Source organism: Salvelinus sp. IW2-2015, linkage group LG4q.1:29, assembly GCF_002910315.2.
Source record: "Salvelinus sp. IW2-2015 linkage group LG4q.1:29, ASM291031v2, whole genome shotgun sequence".
NCBI lineage: Eukaryota > Metazoa > Chordata > Actinopteri > Salmoniformes > Salmonidae > Salvelinus > Salvelinus sp. IW2-2015.
The window spans coordinates 68272051-68296879 of NC_036842.1; the positions used below are offsets into that span (position 1 = coordinate 68272051).

The 24829-nt window shown below is 39.7% G+C and overlaps 2 protein-coding genes across 6 annotated transcripts in view; one reads left to right on the top strand and one right to left on the bottom strand.

The window, feature by feature from the left end:
- Window positions 1-2322: 2322 nt before the first annotated feature.
- On the top strand, window positions 2323-6949 carry LOC111962413 (insulin gene enhancer protein ISL-2A). 2 transcript variants are annotated; one of them, XM_023985486.2, is made up of 6 exons: window positions 2323-2455; window positions 2817-3006; window positions 3327-3586; window positions 4472-4755; window positions 4935-5102; window positions 6179-6949. In XM_023985486.2, the coding sequence occupies exons 1-6, from the start codon at window positions 2398-2400 to the stop codon at window positions 6293-6295; spliced, it is 1077 nt and encodes a 358-aa protein (XP_023841254.1). In that variant the 5' UTR covers window positions 2323-2397; the 3' UTR covers window positions 6296-6949. The 2 variants fall into 2 exon arrangements, with proteins under 2 accessions (XP_023841254.1, XP_023841255.1); XM_023985487.2 differs by lacking the exon at window positions 2323-2455 and having other exon boundaries at window positions 2911-3001.
- Window positions 6950-16273: 9324 nt separating this feature from the next.
- The window catches only part of LOC111962414 (S phase cyclin A-associated protein in the endoplasmic reticulum), a 141017-nt gene continuing 132461 nt past the window's right edge, over window positions 16274-24829 (bottom strand). For all 4 annotated transcript variants that reach the window (XM_023985492.1, XM_023985490.1, XM_023985489.1 and 1 more), the window contains 3 exons: window positions 18092-18283; window positions 17369-17417; window positions 16274-17128 (listed from right to left, as the gene is read on the bottom strand). In XM_023985492.1, the coding sequence (XP_023841260.1) occupies window positions 17025-17128; window positions 17369-17417; window positions 18092-18283 (345 nt within the window). In that variant the 3' untranslated portion in view covers window positions 16274-17024. The remainder of the gene's footprint in view (window positions 17129-17368; window positions 17418-18091; window positions 18284-24829) is intronic.

A 24829-nucleotide genomic window follows, 5' to 3' on the forward strand; every position in this document is an offset into this window, starting at 1 on the left:
CAACAACTTGGCTGTATTTCTTATACAACGTATCATGTTCCCTGAATACCTAAAACGATTGAACAGTATACAATGTATGCATTGAATTAAGTGTCAGAAATAAACAATAAATATATAAATTCCTATTAAATAGCAAAGGCGCAGAGGCCAATGTTGGCAGCCTACATGGGGCCAATATTTGAGCCCACATTGAGCCCACATCGTGCCAATGTGGACATGTTTACTGGGTAAGTGCAATAAGGGAGACATTTTCACCCAGGCAAAAGCTTAGTCTTATCTTAGATCTTAAACTGTAAGCAATTTTTCATGCCCACTGGTAAAAAAAAAAGTGAATCAACGTTGTTTCCACATCGTTTAAACCAAATAAATATGTGTGATGAAGTTGAGTCAACATTGAAAACTGATAGGATTTGCTTTTTTTCCACCAAACTTTTAACCTAAATCCAACGACATGGTGACATTTGTTTTGTTGATTTCACGTTGAAGTCACGTTAGTTGACAACTCAGCAAATGTAAATCCAAACTAGACCTTCAACTGATGTCTCTGCCCAGTGGGCTGTGTGTCTTGATTGTTTGATTGCAGTCTTGGGACATGTCTAGATCGTGATGAATAAATGTATAAATGATTGTAGGAATTAGACTTTTAAACTATCTAGTCCAAATGGATAATTAAATAAATTATACATTTAAAAAAATAGGCAGCCTATGAAGACGTTTTATTTAAACGTCTCAGGGTGGGATGGATGTCAATCATGAACATGTAACAAATAAAGATTAAGCAGCCATTCACAAAACAAAATTACGATTTTCATAAACATTAGTTATGCATTGCCAACTCAAATTAGACAGATTTGCGGTTTGAATTACAATTTATTCCATATAGCCTATTCAATTTTTGAGTTTTGTTTAGTGAATAACTGGCCTATATGTCTATAAATGCAATTGCGTTGAAATATAAAGCATTTATTCGATTAGGGCAATCATAATGATTGGTTAACATTTGCTTATGGCCTATCCATTTCTAGTGCAACTTTTATGCTAAATGTTGATTTCTTTAAACGGCTTTGGAATCAAACTCGAAGAATGCTTCAAAGAAAAAAAACATGTAGCTTTTTTTGGGATTCATTGTTGTCTGGACGACATCAACATCCCTTAATCCTAATTACGATGTGTAACTTAAAATAATTTGTATCTGTATTTGTATCTGGGGTGAGGGTCAATGTCAAAGGTGAGGTTCAAGACACGGTCGCAGTTTGATTTTCAGGAGAAGGTTGATGTTGCCACGTGCCTTTTTGAATAAAGACATCTTGAACAAATAAACCAGTAGGTAATCTGATATCATGCATTTCTTTGCGATAATGTATTTATTTATTGCACATGCACAAAAATTTATCGATTTTCCATTTCAAAACCTGTCTTAAAACGTACTGAAAACGGTATCTAAAGATTCATTGATTTATATATTCGGACAATACAAATCGAATTTGAATTAGGATTATACAATATTGCAGAATGGAAACAGTTATTTGAGTAGTTAGTTCAGGAAATGCATGTCAAAATAGCTTCGCCATTTACTATTATGGATGGATTTTGTTAGCTTTTTATAATTTGACTACATAATAATATTGACGAAATAATGTAGCTGTTATTCAAAACATAAACAACAAAATTGTCCTTTCTGCTCCAAAAGGACCTTTCTGCTCATTTTCCAGTAGAGGGCTCACTCATAGAACACTCTCATAGTCCTCTATGAGGTCTCTATTCTTATCTTACCCTTTGAAACCAAGGCTTTCAATATGATTTTGCAATGCATATTTTTTTAAATAATGTATTGTCACCAGGAAAAAAGAATATTAATAAAAATAATAATATTAAGAATATTATAAATAATCATCAACACCATAATCATTATCACAATAATAGGTTTAGAAGCATAATCATAACAATAAAGTTTCACTTTTCACTCAACATATGTGTGAAATTAAATTTCTGTTGAGAAAATAAAATGTTTTTAGTTTTTTAAAATGTGTCTTATCATGCAAAAATAGTATTTTCAAAAATACAAAATTACATTTCATTTTCTAATGGCTTTTAATTACCTTTAGAACTTTCTTCCACTTTCATTATTTTCAAACAAAAAAAGCAAACGCTGGCTTGGAAAAAAACAAATGGAGGGGGTCAATGTTGATCTACTATTGTTTCATAGTCAAAGACTTTGCATAATTTACCCCTCCCCAAACGCACAGAGGTCCAGGTTTGCATGTGACGTCACTATACGCGTGTGACATTGCTCTCTTCCCACCTCTCACTCGAGGAATAGAAGTTGTCAGCCAGGAACGGGACGGGGCAGTCTCCCACTCCATTTCTACAGCTATCGGCCTGCACTATCCCTCCTGTATGGTGGATATTATATTCAATTCTTCTTTCTTGGGTGATATGGGGGATCATTCCAAAAGTAAGTAAACATTTGTGTCTCTCTTTTTTTACTTTGACCCAGGCACATTTATGATTGATTTGATAATTAATAATATTGGCCTACTATTGGAACATTGTACGTACAATCCTATGCATATGTTTAGCGTTAAACAGACCCAGTGAATCGAAAGCAAGGCCTTTATTGTTGGTAATGGTGATATGAATACATCTTAGTAGAGGTCTGTGGTCAGTTTTAAGCGTAGGCTACGGCCCTTCATTCTGGAAATGACAAGGATGACAGAACAGGACAAGATGTATTGACAGAGTATTTAGCGAGTATGTCAGGGGGATTACATGGGTGTACGTGGTGGTAGCATAAATATACAATGTGCATTCCACAGAGAAGTCTGGAATCGCAATGTGTGTGGGCTGTGGGAGTCAGATCCACGACCAGTACATCCTGCGGGTCGCCCCGGACCTGGAGTGGCATGCTGCGTGTCTGAAGTGCMCGGAATGCAGTCAGTACCTGGATGAGACGTGCACTTGCTTCGTCCGAGATGGCAAGACATACTGCAAAAGAGATTATGTAAGGTAGGAGTTGACTAACTTTCCTCACTAACATGATTTCAGAGCTTTGGAATTTCCAAAGGCCCCAATTGTGAAAAAAATTGTAGTTAGGCCTACTGAAGTGGAAATGTATGATAAATTGTTCAAACTGCTTGTTGGCACTAAACAGTATCCACATGAGCGAGAATAGCACAACCTAGTCAAAGTTTCTGGTTTATTTGGTAAAATATAATAAAAAAGGTTGACTTGTGACGTAGGCTATTCGTCTCCTTCATCTGACTAAATTGCATGTTTTTGTTATGCATTATAAAGTATTGAGACCAATGTTCCTATGTCCTTTTCAGATTATTTGGGATTAAATGTGCAAAATGTAACATTGGCTTCTGCAGCAGTGATCTGGTGATGAGAGCTCGTGACAACGTTTACCACATGGAGTGTTTTAGGTGCTCGATGTGCAGCCGGCATCTCGTGCCGGGGGATGAGTTCTCTCTGCGGGACGAGGAGCTGTTGTGTCGGGCTGATCACGGTTTACTTCTGGAACGGGCCTCAGCGGGAAGCCCCATTAGTCCGGGAAATATTCTCTCCAGGTCTTTTCATATTACTGGTCAGTGAACGAATAATGGTGGTAATAATAATGAGAGTATAATATTAATAATAACGTTAATAACAACGATAGGATATAGCATAATAATAATAATAATTGTAAAACAATATATATTTTTTATAATAACAGTTATTATTATTATACTTGTCTGCAAAATGTTCCTTTCACTGATCAAGTGTGCAGACTTTTAAGCCTATAGGTGTATTACATTACTTTCATTGGTAGTCTAAACATTAATTAAAACATATTGGGTGTTGTTTGTATCTATTAAGTTGTTAAAGCTATTAAGCTATTAGACTAAAGTGTACGTCAATTCGTTTATTTTGAAAACAATAAGGTAACATATTGGCTGTGTAAAGGGGGGTATGCTGCAATGGTCGATATATTTTTGTTAATTCAAATACTGAAAGTTTAGAGTTTGTAGGTGTGAAGTTAGAAAAAGAGAGAATAAAAGACCTCGATCGAAATATGATTCTACAACAGAAAATAAATGAATGTTACGTGGGAAGCATTTTAAATTGTATTTGTAATTCACAAAATGTTTTTGAGTTAATATTTGAAGGGATATATTGTATAGCCTGTTTAATTAAAGTTTACCAAAGAATCTTATCAATTATCACGAAATTACATGATCATCGTTATTATTATTTTTGGTTGAGGACCTCTTGACTGAGAAATGTGGATGTTTTTTATGATTGTGTTTTTTTCTTTTTCTTTGTGAGTTTCCTATGCTCCTGCCMTGATTGTGTAATTGCTAGGGAGAAGTAGGGAGAATACGTGTATCTATCATCAGTCATGATTGCTTTTCGTTGCGTTTCTAAATTTGGCTCAGTCAGTGGAAATTACATTTTCAAAGATATTTCCGTTTGAATATTTGTCCCACAGATCCTGTGTCAGTTCGACAGCCTCCTCATCGGAACCACGTCCACAAGCAGTCAGAGAAAACCACTCGGGTGCGAACAGTATTAAACGAGAAGCAGCTCCATACTCTTCGGACCTGTTACAATGCCAACCCAAGACCAGACGCACTTATGAAAGAACAATTGGTCGAGATGACCGGACTTAGCCCAAGGGTCATCAGAGTTTGGTTCCAGAACAAACGTTGTAAAGACAAGAAGAGATCGATATTCATGAAGCAACTTCAACAACAGCATCACAGCGATAAAACGGTGAGCTTATTGAGACATTCCAATGCAACATAAACATTTCGGTCTTCTAAAAATAAAAGTGTAATTTAATGACGCGTGCCAAAATGTTGAATGCAATGCATGCATATTGCACTTTAAATGTTGAGACAACCAGATGCTGGTGAGATGTTTGTTGTGATACATTTTCGTTTTCTCTGTAGAATCTTCAGGGGCTGACGGGTACGCCTCTGGTGGCAGGCAGTCCAATTCGACACGACAACACGGTCCAAGGGAACCCAGTAGAGGTGCAGACTTACCAGCCCCCATGGAAGGCCCTGAGCGAGTTCGCCTTACAGAGTGATCTGGACCAGCCCGCCTTCCAGCAGTTGGTAGGCACCCACTTGAAAAAGAGAGCTGCACACTCTAGGCACACACACAATAATTTTGAAATAAATGAATGTTTATTCACGGAGCTGAACACCATCCACTCGATCTCTGAATCTCAATTCAGATTAGACACTGATGCTTTATTCACTCAATACAATTCTAAATAATAAATATATGCTTTTAAACATTAAATTGGAATGCTGATCGATTTACATTCTGGGCTATAATAGGCTATACATATTCTTATAGGCCTAAATAATATTTGTATCACACGAAGCAATTTGGACGCATTTTCTGTTGCAAATCCCTTTTTTATGTGTTAAAAAAAACTTTATTTAACTAAGCAAGTCAATGCAAGCTGCAAGCGATATCTTCTAAAGCAACTTTGCTGATACACGAAGCAATTCAGACGCTATTGAAATTGCATGCAACATCCAATCCTTTCATACATCACGGTTTCATTTATTTGTTTGGTAATTATAACAGCATCGATATAGACAAACTGCTATCTGTACAATTTGGCTAACTAGCCAAAATGTTGCCAACCATGTTTTAACAATATAGCTAATTTAGCTAGCTAACCAAGCTAGGGATAAGCTAAGCTAGCTAACTAGCCAGTGCAGTACATTTTGAACAATTTCAGTTGAAACTGGACAGAGAATGGTCTGGGTTCACTTCTGAAATGACATGTATTGTCTGCCAGACCATGTACATAACACATGACTAGCCATTATGTCTAGAATTTCTTATACATTCCCCATTTGGCATGTATTTTCTGTCTCGGTTTGCAGCAACACTGACAGCTGTGTTGACACGACAACTGGTTGGAGTCCGGAACTGAACGATATGAGTTCTGCTCACTGATTGGACATTGCATACAATCAGTTGCATGAAATATGATTGATTTCTGTTTTGTTATGCAATGCAATTTAGACACACGGAGCAACATACATTGCGTCCAGATTGCTTCGTGTGGCATCGGCTTTAGGGTCCATATTAATAGGCTATGCAATAAAACATTTTTTGTTGCAATATTGGTTAGGAAACTACGCGAATTAAACACCTGTTTTCATCGCAGGTGTCTTTTTCTGAATCGGGCTCCATGGGTAACTCCTCCGGCAGTGATGTGACCTCCTTGTCGTCGCAGTTGCCGGACACCCCGAACAGCATGGTAGCGAGTCCGGTGGACACGTGAGACCAGCCCAACAGGTCGCTTCGAACCCCAGCATGCTCCCGCGTGTCCTGCATGAGAACTGGCCAGCTCACAGCATGGATAGGAAACTTATTTTATCTTATTTAACGAACAATAACGTTGGAATTGTCTACGAGGATACCAATTTTTCACGGATGGACCTGTCCACAGCATTGTTCAGGATCAGATGAATTTCAAGGTACCAGTGTGCGAACCAAGGCCTATAACTACAGCAGAGTCTGAGCCTCGGATCCTACATGGTTGGACATACGTGAGGATTATATCTACAAACATTCAACTTTATTATGAGCCGCTAACTTATAATGAACATATCAGAACGTTATCCATAGTGGCCAACACGGCCATCATTGTAGTTTCATCTAAATTTCCTTTGCTGGGTTGGGATCATATGGAGCCCCATGTCTCTGTATAGATGTGCATGATTTCTAGAGATTATGAATATCAAGTCTTGTAAAATATTGTAATTAAGTGGATGAGATACAAATTGTTTGAGCCTTTTAAGAAAAATTAAGTTATTGTTATTTATTGTGAGGAAAGACAGGTAATCTTAATAAACCCATATTAATTGTTTCATATTTAATGAACTGCATGCGAAATCTCTGCAGTAATTCATTAAAATATTCACCGAAATTTCAATTGACAAAATAAATCACTTTATGTATTTATGAAACGGCTATTTCAGCACTTTATGGTAGGTTTAGGCCTAATTTAAATTATGTCGCTTTTGGGATGAAAAACGTCTGCGATTTATAATAGGCCAATATAATCTCAAATTAATTTCGAACCACTCAAAAGAAATCACTGATTTGATGTCAGTTTAGAGGACACTATTTCCGGAAATGGCTAGGGTTGTTAGACCAAACCAATTTGTAGGCTTGTCATTTTAATTGTATTGGCTATTCAAAATGGATAAAGGAGCAGCATCATATTCGGGTCAAATTCAAGCATTTGAGGCCTGCTAATCACTACGGAGAACAATTTGTTTATTGAATGGGCCTCCACATATGGATTTGCGATGTGATCATTCCAGTTTCACTTGTAAAGTCACAAGTCTAGACAGAAGACAGGGCTAGGCGGCTCCTTATCTATGCTTGGCATCACCTGCAAACGATACATTGAACGGAACCACAACAAACCCACCTCTCTGTCGCTGGAGTCAGTGCTAAAGGGGACTCTCACCCTGAGAACGCTTTCTGGAGTGTCTTGGGTTTATTTTCATTTCAGCCGGAATCCCGGATAGGAATAGCCTCTGGACATGGAGTACGTCAAGCTTGCCTACGACTGACATATAGCCAACTAGACATCAACAATTTATTGTCGAGGATGAACTTTCTGAACAGAGGATGCAATAGCAGTCTAATCTATTTATCACGACATGAAACGGCAATTGAAAGAAACATAGTAGGTCTCTCTGTGACGTCTGGCATCAAATCAAAAAGCCATTAGGTCTATACTCTATCTTGCTATGTCAATTATGTCAATAATTGCTATGCATCCAGTAGCCTACTGACCAATAAATCCAGGTTTCCTGCCATTATACTCCACCTAATTATTCGTCTGGAAATATTTCATTATCGTGGATAAAAACTCAGATATTTTAGAAACAAAGCATATAACGTGTTTGAGATACAGGCCTAATCAAATTAATCGCAATTTAAACCTTATTTAGGCCTAATACACATTCATAATTCACTTGACATGTTTTGCGTATTTATGTATTTATTTGCGTATAAAAGGCAATGTCTAGAATAAAGTTTAAAAAAAGGAGTCACACAGAAAATAACTTCCCTTTTATCAGATAATTATACAGGTAGTTTACAAATCTACATCCCACAATCATCCATTTAAATAGGCTAGCTGTATCTGATACTATGCGCGAATTGAATGTGAGGCTGGGCTGCTGATACACATCATTAGCCCAAACAAAAGCATCATTAATCCACTGTTGCGCCACCGAAGCGCCCTGAGCGGCGGAATGAAAATAGATAGCCTACTGTAATTTCCTCCTAAAGCATTTCAGGACTTCACCCTACCGATAACAAATTATTGGAATTTATTGGACACATTTCCCATACTAAAGTCACCAGTTGTCCTAAACTCTGGACTCAAATATAATATGCTGTGTAATTAATTAGGCTACGCTACAGGTTGATGCATACACAATTGGGGTGTACTTCTTAAGGTAACTCCCAACGGTAAATTGAGACCCGACCGAGTCATTTTTTTATTTTTATTCACAAGTCCCCCTGATGTGAGGCCCGCAAGCAATTGACTAAATGGTAAGTCTGCCACTGACCGTAGTAGCTAGCGCTTGCAGGTGAATTTCAGAACTTTGCCTGAGAGCATAAGTTTACCACAGAATGCAAAGTGCATGAGTAATGTTTTTGAGAGTTTTACAGATTTACTATCCCTTAATATGAGAGACCTCTTCAGTTGAGATAAAAGTTGAAGAGATGCTTGGCATGTAAGAAATGCTCAACAGCAGTGAGAATATACCCTGCCCTGTACAGGCTTGCACACAAACACTGAAAATAATTATTAAATTGTGCATTGTTTATATGAAAGTTTTATTTCTAGAAACGATCCACTGGTAAGTCTCCTTGTTGGGAGCTATGAAATACAGTGCTGAAAGTCTACACACCCTTGCACTGTTCTGTTCTCACAATCCTAAGCCTTAAATTTAAATCTAAAAATGGATTCAATTAGGATTTCCCCCCACTGAAATACACAACCTAATCAACATTTTCAGAGTAAAATATATATTTTTAGAATTTTTCTGAAAGTAATAAAAAACAAAAAACAAAGTTTTGATTGTGAAGGTCTTCACACCCCCAGCTGTCGCACATAGAAATAAGTTCAGGAGAAAATATTGTAATAAAAAAAAAAAAAAAAAATTGTTCAAGGAGGTCCATGTGTTTGCAAAAGTGGTTCTCATGATATAAGAACAACTTCTCTTGTGTCTGTATGGTCCCTCAATTGGAGGGTGAATGTCAAACAATGATTCAACCTCAGAGCCACCAATGAGCTTTAAAAGCATGTCTGGGATACATTTTCAGACAGGCATAGATCAGGGGAGGTTCAGAAATAATCACAAGACACTGAATATCCCTTTGTGTAAGGTCAAGTATGGTAATTCTTCTGTGGATGGTGTATCATATCACCCAGACACCGCAAAGATCTGGCCATCCTTCCCAACGGAGTTGCGAGAATGGAAACTGCTCAGGGACATCAATATGGCTCATTTTCAGCTAATTTATCACCTGATTTAGTTAACAAAAGGCACAGCTCAATAGGTGGTCCTGTGTGGCACAGTTGGTAGAGCATGGCGCTTGTAACACTAGGGCTGTGGGTTTGATTCCCATGGGGGAGCAGTACGAAACTGTATACACACTACTATAAGTATGGCAGAAGTGTGTGGGGATCTGTCCTCTTCTGTTCCCGCAAGCAAGGGGGGAGGCTCCTTGAAGTTTGCAGTTGTGTAAACTATTTTGGTAATTTTGTTATACCCTTAAAGACATCCTCCTGCAATTTATTAACTTTTACTGTTGAAAAGCGATATCCCAAGTGTAAATACAGTAAAAGTGTTTTTTAGACAACTGGAAACTTCAAGGAGTAGGGCATTTAAGGATTTGGTCTGATGTGAATCCATGATGTCATCGACTTCCCCCCCTTGCTTTAGGAACAATTGAGGACAAAAGAGGAAAGGCCCAACACCCACTTGTGCCATGCCATGATTTACCTGGACCACCTAATGAGATGTGCCTTTTGGAAATAAGGTGTTAAATGAGGTGAAAAGGAGTGCCATTTTAAGTGTGTGTACATTATTGTATTTACAGTGCATTCAGAAAGTATTCAGATCCCTTGACGTTTTCCACATTGTGTTACAGCCGGAATTCAATTTTCTTTTTCTTCTCACCTATCTACACACAATAATGACAAAGAGAAAACATGTTAGTAGAAATGTTTGCAGATTTATTGAAAATTAAATACAGAAATATCTAATTTCTCATATTTCGCTAAAAAAGTTTAAAAAAAAAGTTTAGCAAATTTATCAAAAATAAAAACCCTTACTCAGTACTTTGTTGAAGCACATTTAGCAGCGATTACAGCCTCAAGTGTTCTTGGGTATGACGTTACATGCTTGGCACACCTGTATTTGGGGAATTTCTCCCATTCTTCTCTGCAGATCCTCTCAAGCTCTGTCACGTTGGATGGGGAGCGTCGCTGCAGTTATTTTCAGGTCTCTCCAGAGATGTTTGATCGGGTTTAAGTCCGGATTCTGTCTGGGCCACTCAAGGACATTCAGAGACGTGTCCCAAAGCCAATATTGTGTTGTTTTGGCTGTGTGCTTAGGGCCATTGTGCTGTTGGAAGGTGAACCTTCGCCCCTTCCATCTGGCCACTCTACCATAAAGGCCTGATTAGTGGAGTGCTGTAGAGATGGTTGTCCTTCTGGAAGGTTCTCCCATCTCCACAGAGTTACTCTGGAGCTCTGTCAGTGACCATCGGGTTCTTGGTCACCTCCCTGACCAAGGCCCTTCTCCCCCAATTGCTCAGTTTGGCCGGGCGGCCAGCTCTAGGAAGAGTCTTGGTGGTTCCAAACTTCTTCCATTTAAGAATGATGGAGGCCACTGTTCTTGGGGACCTTCAATGTTGCAGAAATGTTTTGGTACCCTTCCCCAGATCTGCGCCTTGAAAGAATCCTGTCTCTGAGCGATACGGACAATTCCTTCAACCTCATTTTTTGGGTTTTGCTCAGACATGCACTGCCAACTGTGGGATCTTATTTAGACAGGTGTGTGCCTTTCCAAATCATGTCCAATTAATTGAATTTACCACAGGTGGACTCCAAGTTGTAGAAACATCAAGGATGATGAATGGAAACAGGATGCACCGGAGCTCAATTTCGAGTCTCATCGGAACGTGTCTGAATACTTATGTAAATACGGTATTTCTGTTTTTATAAAAAACATTTTTTGCTTTGACATTATGGGGTATTGTGTGCAGATTGATGAGGAAACATTTTTATTTAATCCATTTTAGAATAAGGCTGTAACGTAACAACATTTTGAAAACACGAAGGGGTCTGACTACTTTCCGAATGCACTGTATACTTGGGAATTCGTTTTTTCAAAAGGAAAAGTAAAAAAATAGCAGGAGTGCATATTTAAGATTATTTTAAAAGCCACATAAATCATTGGCTGAGCTGAGAGAACTGTGCATGGATCAACAACATTGAATTCACTCCACATTACTGGCCTGGGTATGACAAAGTCAAATGAAGGAATCCTGTGTAAAAAAAATCCATTCCAAATCACGTTTGCAACAAGGCCGTTAAGTAACACTGCAAGAACACATGGCAAAGAAATACACTTTTTGGCCTATATTAGAAACTTCAGGTTTGGGTCAAATCCAAATAATCACAAGAGTGGAACCACAGAACAACGAGATAGATATTTCACCGGATGTACACAACCGGTCAAAAGTTTTGGTACACCTACTCATTCAAGGGTTTTTCTTTATTTTAACTATTTTCTACATCGTAGAACAATAGTGAAGACATCACAACTATGAAATAACACATATGGTATCATGTAGTAACCATAAAATAAAAAATAAGAGTTCAACAAATCAAAATATATTTTATATTTGAGATTCTTCAAATACAAAATATATTTTATATTTGAGATTCTTCAAATAGCCACCCTTTACCTTGATGACAGCTTTGCACACACTTGGCATTCTCTCAACCATCTTAACCTGGAATGCTTTTCCAACAGTCTTAAATCAGCTTGAGACAAGTTTTGATTATTGCTGTTCTTCAATGATTCCCAATCAAATTTATAATGGATGCCCTAAGAGTTCTGCAAAGTTGTTAGAATCTGATTCACAACTGTAATTACTGCCAAAGGTGCTTCCATCAAGTTGACTCTGGGGAGTGAAGACATTTGCAATCAAGACATTTTTATACACACACATATAGGTATGTGTGTATATATATATATATATATATATATATATATATATATATATATATATATATATATATCTATATACACACTGCTCAAAAAAATAAAGGGAACACAATGTAACTCCAAGTCAATCACACTTCTGTGAAATCAAACTGTCCACTTAGGAAGCAACACTGATTGACAATAAATTTCACATGCTGTTGTGCAAATGGAATAGACAAAAGGTGGAAATGATAGGCAATTAGCAAGACACCCCAAAAAAGGAGTGATTCTGCAGGTGGTGACCACAGACCACTTCTCAGTTCCTATGCTTCCTGGCTGATGTTTTGGTCACTTTTGAATGCTGGCGGCTGCTCTCACTCTATGGGTAGCATGAGACGGAGTCTACAACCCACACAAGTGGCTCAGGTAGTGCTGTTCATCCATGATGGCACATCAATGCGAGCTGTGGCAAAAAGGTTTGCTGTGTCTGTCAGCGTAGTGTCCAGAGCATGGAGGCGCTACCAGGAGACAGGCCAGTACATCAGGAGACGTGGAGAAGGCCGTAGGAGGGCAACAACCCAGCAGCAGGACCGCTACCTCCGCCTTTGTGCAAGGAGGAGCAGGAGGAGCACTGCTCCTCCAAATGACCTCCACAGCAGGCCACAAATGTGCATGTGTCTGCTCAAACTGTCAGAAACAGACTCCATGAGAGTGGTATGAGGGCCCGACGTCCACAGGTGGGGGTTGTGCTTACAGCCCAACACCGTGCAGGACGTTTGGCATTTGCCAGAGAACACCAAGATTGGCAAATTCGCCACTGGCGCCCTGTGCTCTTCACAGATGAAAGCAGGTTCACACTGAGCACGTGACAGACGTGACAGAGTCTGGAGACGCCGTGGAGAACGTTCTGCTGCTTGCAACATCCTCCAGCATGACCGGTTTGGCGTGGGTCAGTCATGGTGTGCATTTCTTTGGGGGGCCCGCACAGCCCTCCATGTGCTCGCCAGAGTAGCCTGACTACATTAGGTACCGAGATGAGATCCTCAGACCCTTGTGAGACCATATGCTGGTGCGTTGGCCCTGGGTTCCTCCTAATGCAAGACAATGCTAGCCTCATGTGGCTGGAGTGTGTCAGCAGTTCCTGCAAGAGGAAGGCATTGATGCTATGGACTGGCCCGCCCGTTTCCCAGACCTGAATCCAATTGAGCACATCTGGGACATCATGTCTCGCTCCATCCACCAACGCACGTTGCACCACCGACTGTCCAGGAGTTGGCGGATGCTTTAGTCCAGGTCTGGGAGGAGATCCCTCAGAAGACCATCCGCCACCTCATCAGGAGCATGCCCAGGCGTTGTAGGGAGGTCATACAGGCACGTGGAGGCCACACACACTACTGAGCCTCATTTGGACTTGTTTTAAGGACATTACATCAAAGTTGGATCAGCCTGTAGTGTGGTTTTCCACTTTAATTTTGAGTGTGACTCCAAATCCAGACCTCCATGGGTTGATACATTTAACTTCCATTGATAATTTTTGTGTGATTTTGTTGTCAGCACATTCAACTATGTAAAGAAAAAAGTATTTAATAAGAATATTTCATTCATTCAGATCTAGGATGTGTTATTTTAGTGTTCCCTTTATTTTTTTGAGCAGTGTATATATATACATACATACATACACACACACATAATATATACACACATACATATATACATATATATACACACACACACACACATATATAAATATTTACACACATACATATATACATATACAGTTGAAGTCGGAAACTTACATACACCTTAGCCAAATACATTTAAACTCAGTTTTTCACAATTCCTGACATTTAATCCGAGTAAAGATTCCATGTCTTAGGTCAGTTAGGATCACCACTTTATTTTAAGAATGTGAAATGTCAGAATCATAGTAGAGGGAATGATTTATTTCATCTTATATTTCGTTCATCACATTCCCAGTGGGTCAGAAGTTTACATACACTCAATTAGTATTTGGCAGCGTTGCCTTTAAATTGTTTAACTTGGGTCAAACGTTTCGGGTAGCCTTCCACAAGCTTCCCACAATAAGTTGGGTGAATTTTGAACCATTCCTCCTGACAGAGCTGGTGTAACTGAGTCAGGTTTGTAGGCCTCCTTGCTCACACACGCTTTTTCAGTTCTGCCCACAAATTTTCTATGGGATTGTGATGGCCACTCCAATACCTTGAATTTGTTGTCCTTAAGCCATAACTTTGGAAGTATGCTTGGGGTCATTGTCCATTTGGAAAACCCATTTGCGACCAAGCTTTAACTTCCTGACTGATGTCTAGAGATGTTGCTTCATTATATCCACATAATTTTCCTGCCTCATGAAGCCATCTATTTTGTGAAGTGCACCAGTCCCTCCTGCAGCAAAGCACCCCCACAACATGACGCCGCCACCCCCATGCTTCACGGTTGGGATGGTGTTCTTCAGCTTGCAAGCCACCCCTTTTTCCTCCAAACATAACAATGGACATTATGGCCAAATAGTTATATTTTTGTTTCATCAGACCAGAGGACATTTCTCCAAAAAGTACGATCTTTGTCCCCATATGCAGTTGCAAACCGTAGTCTGGCTTTTTATGGCGGTTTTGGAGCAGTGGCTTCTTCCTTGCTGAGCAGCCTTTCAGGTTATGTCGATATAGGACTTGTTTTATTGTGGATATATATACTTTTGTACCCATTTCCTCCAGTATCTTCACAAGGTCATTTGCTGTTGTTCTGGGATTGATTTGCACTTTTCGCACCAAAGTACGTTCATCTCTAGGAGACTGGATGGTCCCATGGGTTTTATACTTGCGTACTATTGTTTGTACAGCTGAACATGGTACCTTCAGGCGTTTGAAAATTGCGCCCAAGAATAAACCAGACTTGTGGAGGTCTACAATTTTTTTTCTGAGGTCTTGGCTGACTTTTGATTTTCCCTTGATGTCAAGCAAAGAGGCACTGAGTTTGAAGGTAGGGCTTGAAATACATCCACAGGTACACCTCCAATTGACTCAAATGATGTCAATTAGCCTATCAGAAGCTTCTAAAGCCATGACATAATTATCGGGAATTTTCCAAGCTGTTTAAAGGCACAACTTGGTGTATGTAAACTTCTGACCCACTGGAATTGTGATACAGTGAATTATAAGTTAACTAATCTGTCTGGAAACAATTTTTGGAAAAATTACTTTTGTCATGCACAAAGTAGATCTCCTAACGACTTGCCAAAACTATAGTTTGTTAACAAGAAATTTGTGGAGTGGTTGAAAAACGAGTTTTAATGACTCCAACTATATATATATAATATGTGTATATGTGTGCGGTGTGTGTATATATATATATATATGTATATATATGTATATATATATATGTATATATATATATATATATATATATATATGTATATATATATATATATATGTATATATATGTATATATATATATAATATATAATATATATATATATTATATATATATTATTATTATACAATCACACACACACACACACACACACACACACACAATCACAACACACTTAGAAAAGGTTCTATACATTTTCTTTCACTTTGAACATACCAGTAGGAAAAAATTCAAATAATTGAATCCCTTTTTAGATTGAATTTTAAGGCAGCAAAATGTGAAAACTGTGCAAGGGGTGTGTAGACTTTCGCTAGGCACTATGTATTTGGGGTTTGATGGGGCTGCTTCAGGTGAGAGAAAAGGACTGACTGAGCCTGGTAAACCGAGTATGGTATAGAGAAGGCCCAGCCATTTTAATTTTAACCCAGCTCCTCACACCACCTGGGATACTAATCACTATAACAAATGTTATAGTATGCTGTACGAGCAGAAAGTTACACAGGTAGAGAGGCTACAGTCCGTACAGTCCATTGTCACTTGACTATCAGTATAACGTAGAGAAATTACTGAGACTTGAGTGAGCTGCACAGTCTGTAGTTAAAAATAATTGGAGTACAATGAACGATTCTAATAATAAATAATTTATTAATGGGATAGAAATGTAAATTATTCAATAAATTATATTATTTTGTAAGTGCTTCACAACAAGAACAAGGAAAACATTTGTACTTGAAAAACTGGACAGCTCCCACTTAGAGCAAATCTAAATGTACAGAATAAACACAAACAGGCTATGTAACTTATTGGAGTACAAAACTGTCCAACGCCTGTAAAATAACTGTAGGGAAAAAACATTCTGGGCAGGTCATTCACATCTTAACCGGATATGAAAATAATAAAGGAATTAACAGGAAGTACAGTATTATTGATGAACATGTTGTCATCTAATCATCAAGAGAGTGCTTTTGATTATCTCTGCTCTTTTCTGCTACGTTGTCATCCACAGACACACAACACAAAAACATGACTAGGTTTGGACAGGGAACATCATTATTGTGCGTGACTCAGGGAAGAATACACAAGATGCACACGTCCAACTCAAACTTTTCTGCAATCTCCCATGGACATGGATGGATGACTTACATGAACATTTGAGTTAGACACAAACATCTCAAGTTAGGATTCAGCCCTTGAATTCTAGGATTTCAAGAGTTTTGGCAAAGCTAATAAACTGCATTTACGAATAAGCCCATGTGCAGACTTCAAATCTAAATGGAAAAGTATGTAGTGTAGAATGGAGGGTGAAGTGTATCTATTTTGTAGTGTTTTTCACGTGTATATCCCTGTTAGAGGATGGCGTGCAACTCTGAATTAGTCCTCCTGCTTCTTGAGGAAGAACTGCAGTGCCGAGTCCCACTGGTCTCTAGGAAAGCGGTTGGATAGCTCACAGTAATCCAGCAGCTGAGACACTTTGTCTGCATGGTGACAAAGCAAAGGAATAAAAGATAATTATAATGTGTCTGAAGGAGAAGCTTCAGGATTCTTCACTAATGTTAAAGAATTTGATCAATTGATTAAAATAGTCCCAATGAAATCATGTATGTATTTTAAATATTTCAATTGCAAAATTGTAAAGTATTACTTTATGGTCAACTTTCTTAATAAATATACGTGGACTATACTCATGCACAACTACGCTAACATTTTTTATCTACCTGCTTGTTGCGTTCTGTTGTCTGGATGGTTCTCGCTTGAGGCACAGTCCTGGAGGAAATAAAATAGGAACGTGTCAGTGATCCACAGCATTAAGACAGGAGTACAGGTGGAGGCCAGACACCATTCTCCACCAGCTGTGAATAAATGGAAGAGTGTGTGGTTAATCTTATCCACCAAAAGATAACTCATCAGGCTTGAAACTAACCAAACTCAGATACTAACAGATAACTTGAACTTAAAAAACAAGCTTTTCAATACATTTTGCAATGATGTCATTGATCTTGCTTTGTAGTATACTCCTCTGGTAAACACACACAATATTGAAGCATGTAAAGATGTCACAATGTACTCAAAATGTTTTAATCGGAACCATATCCGTAATACTATTAGCATTGCAAAAGCACTAGTTTTAGCTTAATCTCAGGTTAATTGTAAAATAAATAATGACATAAGGCAGGAGACACTATATATCACCCTCTATAGTGCGAGCTAATCTTAGTGTAAATAATAGTATTAGCTGGGCGGTGAGAGGGGAGGAGACAGCTTGTTTACCGGAGGCTAAACCCCTGGCAGGTAAATCCACTGAGGAAGCCATCCATCTGTGTTGGTGATAAACATTCACCGGAAGGCGACAGACATGAAAACAGAAAGACTGACTAAAGAACTGTGGGTCTGTTATTTATTTGAAAAGCGTCGCCAAAACGTGTACGCGTCTGTGTTACCTGTATGAAGGTGGCCAGCAGCACACAGCTCATCTCCTGTTGCAGGATGACCTTGTTCTGGGGGTTGTTGTAGCAGGCTGAGATGAGTGAGGGGAAGAGCACTTTGATGAGGCGCGGGTGGCTGAAGTACTGGAAGGGCAGCTGACACAGTTTCTGCAGCACACTGGGCTGGCGGCCAGACTGCACTATCACCTGGAACACACACACAGAGTAGGGCCAGTCAACCAGTCAGTCAGCGGCAGTGCCAACTGTAAACTACCACCCTGCACACACCTCCCACCCGTAAATCTGCTACTAAAGCATCACACAAACACCCATTAGGAGGACAACTGGAGGGCACAGCCTCCCACCACACAATTACGGGCTAAAAAACGCAATGGGATGTTGTTGTTCTTCCTTTGAACCGCAAGTACAGTGCCTTCAGAAACTATTCATACACCTTGACTTATTCCAAATTTTGTGTTACAGCCGGAATTCAATTTATTTATTTTCTTCTCAACCATCTACACACAATAATGACAAAGGGAAAACATGTTTGTAAAATGTTTGCACATTTATTGAAAATTAAACACATAAATCTCATTTACATAAGTATTCACACCTGAGTCAAAACTTTGTAGAAACAACTGGATTGTGCAACATTTGCCCATTATTCTTTTCAAAAATTTAAGCTCTGTCAAATGGTTGTTGATCATTGCTAGACAACCATTTTCAGGTCTTGCCATAGATTTTCAAGTAGATTTAAGTCAAAACTGTAACTCGGCCACTCAGGAACATACACTGTCTTCTTGGTAAGCAACTCCGTGTTTAGATTTGGCCTTGTGTTTTAGGTTATTGTCCTGCTGAAAGGTGAATTCATCTCCCAGTGTCTGGTGGAAAGCAGACTGAACCAGGTTTTCCTCTAGGATTAGGATTTTGCTTGTGCTTAGCTCCATTCTGTTTATTTTTTATCCTGAAAACCTCCCCAGTCCTTAACGATTACAATCATACCCATAACATGATGCAGCCACCACTATGCTTGAAAATATGGAGTGGTACTCAGTAATGTGTTATATTGGATTTGCCCCAAACACAACAATTTGTATTCAGGACAAAAAGTTAATTGTTTCGCTACATTTTTTAACCATTACTTTAGTGCCTTGTTGCAAACAGGATACATGTTTTGAAATATTTATATCTGTACGCGCTTCCTTCTTTTCACTCTGTCAATTAGGTTAGTATTTTGGAGTAACTACAATGTTGTTGATCAATCCTCAGTTTTTTCCTATCACAGCCATTAAACTCAAACTGTTTTAAAGCCACCATTGGCCTCATGGTGAAATCCCTGAGCGATTTCCTTCCTCTCCAGCAACTGAGTTAGGAAGGACGCCTGTATATTTGTAGTGACTGGGTGTATTGATACACCATCCAAAGTGTAATTAACTTCACCATGCTCAAAGGGATATTCAATGTCTACTTTTTATTTTTACCCATCTGCCAATAGGTGCACTTCTTTGCAAGGCATTGGAAAACCTCCCTGGTCTTTGTGGTTGAATCTGTTTTTGAAATTCACTGCTCGACTGGACCTTGCAGATAATTCTGTGTGTGGGGTACAGAGATGAGGTAGTCATTCAAAAATCATGTTAAACACTATTGCTTATTAGGCTTGCCTAACTTATTAAGGCTTGCCATAACAAAAGGGGTTGAATACTTATTCACTCAAGACATTAAAGCTTTTAATTAATTAGTAAAAATGTATAGAAACATAACTCCAATGACATTAGGGTGTATTGTGTGTAGACCAGTGACAATAAATCTGTTTAATCAATTTTTAAATCAGGCTGTAACAACAAAATGTGGAAAAAGTGAATACTTTCTGAAGGCACTGTAATTGCTGAGCTGTTGTTAAATGAAGACAATGAGAAATATTAAATGTGAAAAATCTTCTGAATGAGAAAGATCTTGACTTCATTATCAAAAGATACAGGCTTTTATGTTTTACCAGGTTATAGTTGTCTCCAATTGTGCGAGTGTCATTGGGATATTGAACAGCAGACTATATTCCTGTGTGTATGCTCTGTGCAGTTGAGGTTGAAAGGGCATGCACAGTGCAGGGGTAGGGGGAAGGGTGAGCAGACCTCCACTGTAGCCTTGCCACCACCACTTTAAGAAATGAGCAATACCATTACTGGCGTTCTCACCTGGCTGACATCCTGCTCCCCTTTACCAGAGCCCGTCAATCACACTATTACATCCGGACCACCAATATTAAAACCAAATCCCTCCCAGCCTAGTTTGATTAGAGGGGGACTGGTCCAAAGGAATTGGTCCTGGCCTAATGCTCAGGGCATCTTCCCAGAGCCTGGGAAGGCAAACCGGGGGGTCACCAGAGTAAATCCTGGCTGGAAAAACACCCCACTGCTTTACAGGTACAGAGACCCGGGCTAGGGCTTAACTGAAATAGGAACCAGAAGGGCAGGGTGAGGTCTCTTGGCCACAGTGACATAAATTAAGAGGATTTACAAGATTCAGAGAATACACTAACAATACTCTTCCAATGCATTCTCTCTTTGATAATGCACTTTAAGGTTTAAGGGTAGGATAAACAAAACCATCATTCACTGCTTTTATCATTTCAAGCTGAAGCTCCTCAAAGCTGTGTTCTACAGCAGCGTTCAAACGGGCCACAGGAGATGCCTCTTCCTATTAACGTCTGTTTAAAGATTCTTTACTGACCAGCTGAAACAAACCACTGAAGAACCTTTTTAGGGGAGTTAATGCTCCCCTGGCACTCAACTAAAGCAAATTCTCAATGAGAGAGATTAATTCACAAACATGCAGGTTCACTAGGAGGATACTGAAACACCCTGTATTTTCACATTGTCATGTAATGTTCTCACCAAAGGAATGTCTCGAGCTCCACCATAGCTTGTCCACTGACCAGAGGAAGATCTGGTTGTTTTCAAAATGGAGCTGCTTATTTTCAGTATAGGAGCGAAAGTTGCAGGATTTATGTGCTAAGTTAACAAGATTCTAGATCACCGAATCAATCTTTACCGTTGCAACACTGCCCGAGGAGGAACTGGCAGAGAGAAAGGTCATACATTTGATTATGAGATCCCAGGTAAAGGAATCTTTCATCAGAACATTGAAAAACACACAAACACTGCAGACTAACAATTTGTTGTTGCAGGGCCAGCTGCTGGACGTCATAATCCAGAGCCTTTATAGGTCTCAGAGATTCAGAAGCCAGTATCTGTGTTGGGGCCGATGCTCTAAGGAGACTCAACCCACAAATCATACAGCACTCTCATAATCCTTCTACTACACAGTGTTCCAACTTCCGCTACCTAAACACATTGTCCACCCTCAAGTGCACGCTGCAGGTAGACATAAAACAAAGCCAACTGGCAGCCACAGACCAAAGGTCACTTAGTCCTAGAGAAACCAAGTCTACAGCCAACTTTCCACGCCTCTCCAGGCGAAGAGCAATAGCAGTGCTCCAAACAGGGATAAGGCCTCCGCCCAGTCTCTCCCTGCCCACTGGAAGTATCTATTCAAACCCTGACATCATAAAAGGACCAGCAAGCGTCTGAAGCCATGAATCAGGCCTCAGTTTAACACAGACCTGTAAAGCTCAAGTGCCTGGTAGCTCTGGTGTGTCTTAACTACAGAGACCTGGCTTTTCAAACAGGCCTGCTCTTTTATGACACTCCATTACATAATCACCTTGCTGTACACCGACAACAAAGAGTGTGTAAAGTTAATGTTCCGAAACACAAACAAAACCTCAGGAATGCCCAAGTTGAAGCGGAAACCAAGCTGAACAGTTCAATGCTGTACAGATGTCAGTGTAGAATTGAGAACACGCATCACACTGGCAAAAAAAGGCCATGCAAAAACTAAGGTTAGTGTGCTAGATTTTACAACTTTTAAAGATCCAAAGCGATCATGTACTATACATCCAGCATATCTTTGATTTGCGACACCCTCCACACATAGGGAGACCATCGTGGATGAGTGGACAGTGGCAGAGTCTATTCTGCATGCTGTCTAGACAGGCCCAGACACCTAAACTAGAGGAACCAGGAAATGTCAGCCTTGGAACAGGGCCACAAATCTGAAGCTCTGGCGCACAACACAAACCAGACCTTCTCCCAAGCCTTCCTCTACACACTGAAGTTACCCTAGTGAAGTTACTGCCCTACTGATAAGAGAGGTGGGCAGATGACATCAGAGGATACTGAGAGAGTCTTTTCAGGAAGGGAAGTTAATGCTGAAAGGGCCTTTTAACAACTACCTACCTACCACCCACCCACAGCTGATGGAAGACGTGCACTGAATGCTACGTAAATCATCTACTGACAATCAGATGACGACATGGACAAGAAGAGAAGATCCCACCCTCGCGTTTAAGAGACAGGCCAAGAGTATCCATCTCCTCTAAACCACAAAAAACATGGTATTTGCCAAATAACCTGTAATTATTCTAGATTCATCTGCCAACTGACATTGTTAACTTACTCTCGATCAGGGTTCCCCAACTGGTGGCCTGTGGGCAGAATTTGGCCCGTATGTGATTTTCTCCCCCCCACCTCTTATTTTTTTGGGACATAAAAGACTGTAGCAAATTAACTCCAAGTGATTCTAATTTTGGAAATATTTTACAAACTATTCTGATGCATAACAGAGAGGTATATGTGATTGTATACATATGTAAGTAAGGTTTGAAATGATTGTTTTAGTCAAATATCTTTGTTTGGGCTTCTTGCAGTCAATTTGCAGTCTACAAATTATTTGTAATTATGTTCCGGCCCTCTGATCACCCACTCAAGAACAACAGAAAATCAACAGAAACAACAGTTGACAATCTAGTTGATGATCCCTGCTCTAGATCTTAAAGCAGATTGGTTGTGAAAGTGCCAGGGCCAAAATCAAATGAATCATTATGCAAAAAGAACCTCTAAAAAGATCTGGAAGTTTATGGGGAAAATGTCCCCTTGAACTACACTGAAGTTAGTTAAACCTGGACTCACCCAAGATGCGTGTAAATCATCTACAAAGCTAACAATCAGGCCCTCTCCTGCCAGTCACCAGTCTGTGTGTTTACTCTGGTGTATAGTAAGAGACAGTGTGCATTGGGCTGGCTCCCATGGTCTGCATGAGCCACACTTCCCCCTGGAGGCATGGAGCATTTGGTTTCTTGGCAGTAATGGACTACTGAAGGGACGGTTTCAACATGTGTTTATCATGGATTACAGGCCCAGAGCTGAGAGTGGGGCTGGGGCCTGCAGGGCAGAGGAAACACCCTTGTACAGAATGGGAAGGACAGGGACTTGCCTGGCTGCAGATAACATTGATGTGTGGGATGTCAGTCTGGGAAGGGGCCTAACGCAGTTCACAAGCCACAACTTTTCTATTTTACACTAGCCTTTATAATGAACTGAAATACTGCATCTGAGTAGTAGATGCATTGCAAGTGTCAGGATGAATTAGTGTAAATTTAAGTCGATTTAGTGACATTTTATTAACCTACTCAGAAATGTCCATAGTCTGGAAGCGGTCATGAAATGGGATACATTTGCATACCTTTGCATGAGTCTGCTTGTGCGTACGTGTGTGTGGCCATTTTCCATGAATGAGAGAAAGTTTTTCTTAAGACCTCAAAGCCAGGTGTCTAGGTTAAGATGTCAACAGCTTACAGCCATCATTTACTGTTCCCACATTTCAAAGAAGCTCGAGATCACCACCATGAATGATTCACAAATGAATCACTGAAGGTTGGGAAGAAAAAGATGAGCTTACATATCCGCTCAAGAGCCAAGCAACATGGCAGTTAAAAACATTTCATTTAGTCCTCTTTTTAGTGTCTGTCTATGGGTTCTCCCAAAATACAATGAAAACATATGGCTACATGGCTCTGTGAGCTAAAACACACTTGAAGACACACAAGGCTACATATGTCACTCTCCCAATGGCTTTATGTGTGACAGGCTGAGTTATTCATACCCTCGGAGGAGGGAGAATCTCTCTCTCTACAAAGTCCTTCTTCAAAGTTCTGCGTTTTATGAGCAGCATTATTTCTAGTGCACACATATAAACAAAGGCTGGTGTGCCTGTCCGCCGACAGTGAATCAGCAGTCTGTGTGACCGCACGGGTCGCGGGTCGGCCTGTTTTTGTGCTCTGCCAATGCTTACATTAGCCTGAGAAAAGCTAAAACTACGCCAAATATTTCCCTCTACTCCATCCATCCTCCTCTGCTCCGAGCCCACAACACATGGACACATTCCAGGAACAGTGCCACTGGCCAGGATCAGCTCTGTGGAGGTCACCAAGGATCACTTTTTATGTTTCCTCACATTTTCTCAACAGGGTTCACCCACCTATCAAAATCTACAATAAACAATAAAAGGAATACTGCTAACAACTCCTAAATGCTGATTTCAGTCTTTGGGATGACTTTGGAGCAGATATAGAAAAAGGCATCATATGATCGTCCTACATTTTTTAGCAGCTTGTGCCCTGAATGGAAGTCACAGGTTAAAAACTCCATTAGGGGATTTCAAATTAGCAAAGTGCGCTGGTCATAAATTAATATGCAAAAGGATGCTACTCCCAGGTTAACTTTACTGTGCAAGTACAAAGCCCAATCATCTGTCACCCCCCTAATTCAATCGTCAGTCCTCATTCAATTATCCAATATAATATGCAAATACATCCAAAAATGGCATAAAAATGCTAATTACATACATCAGAAT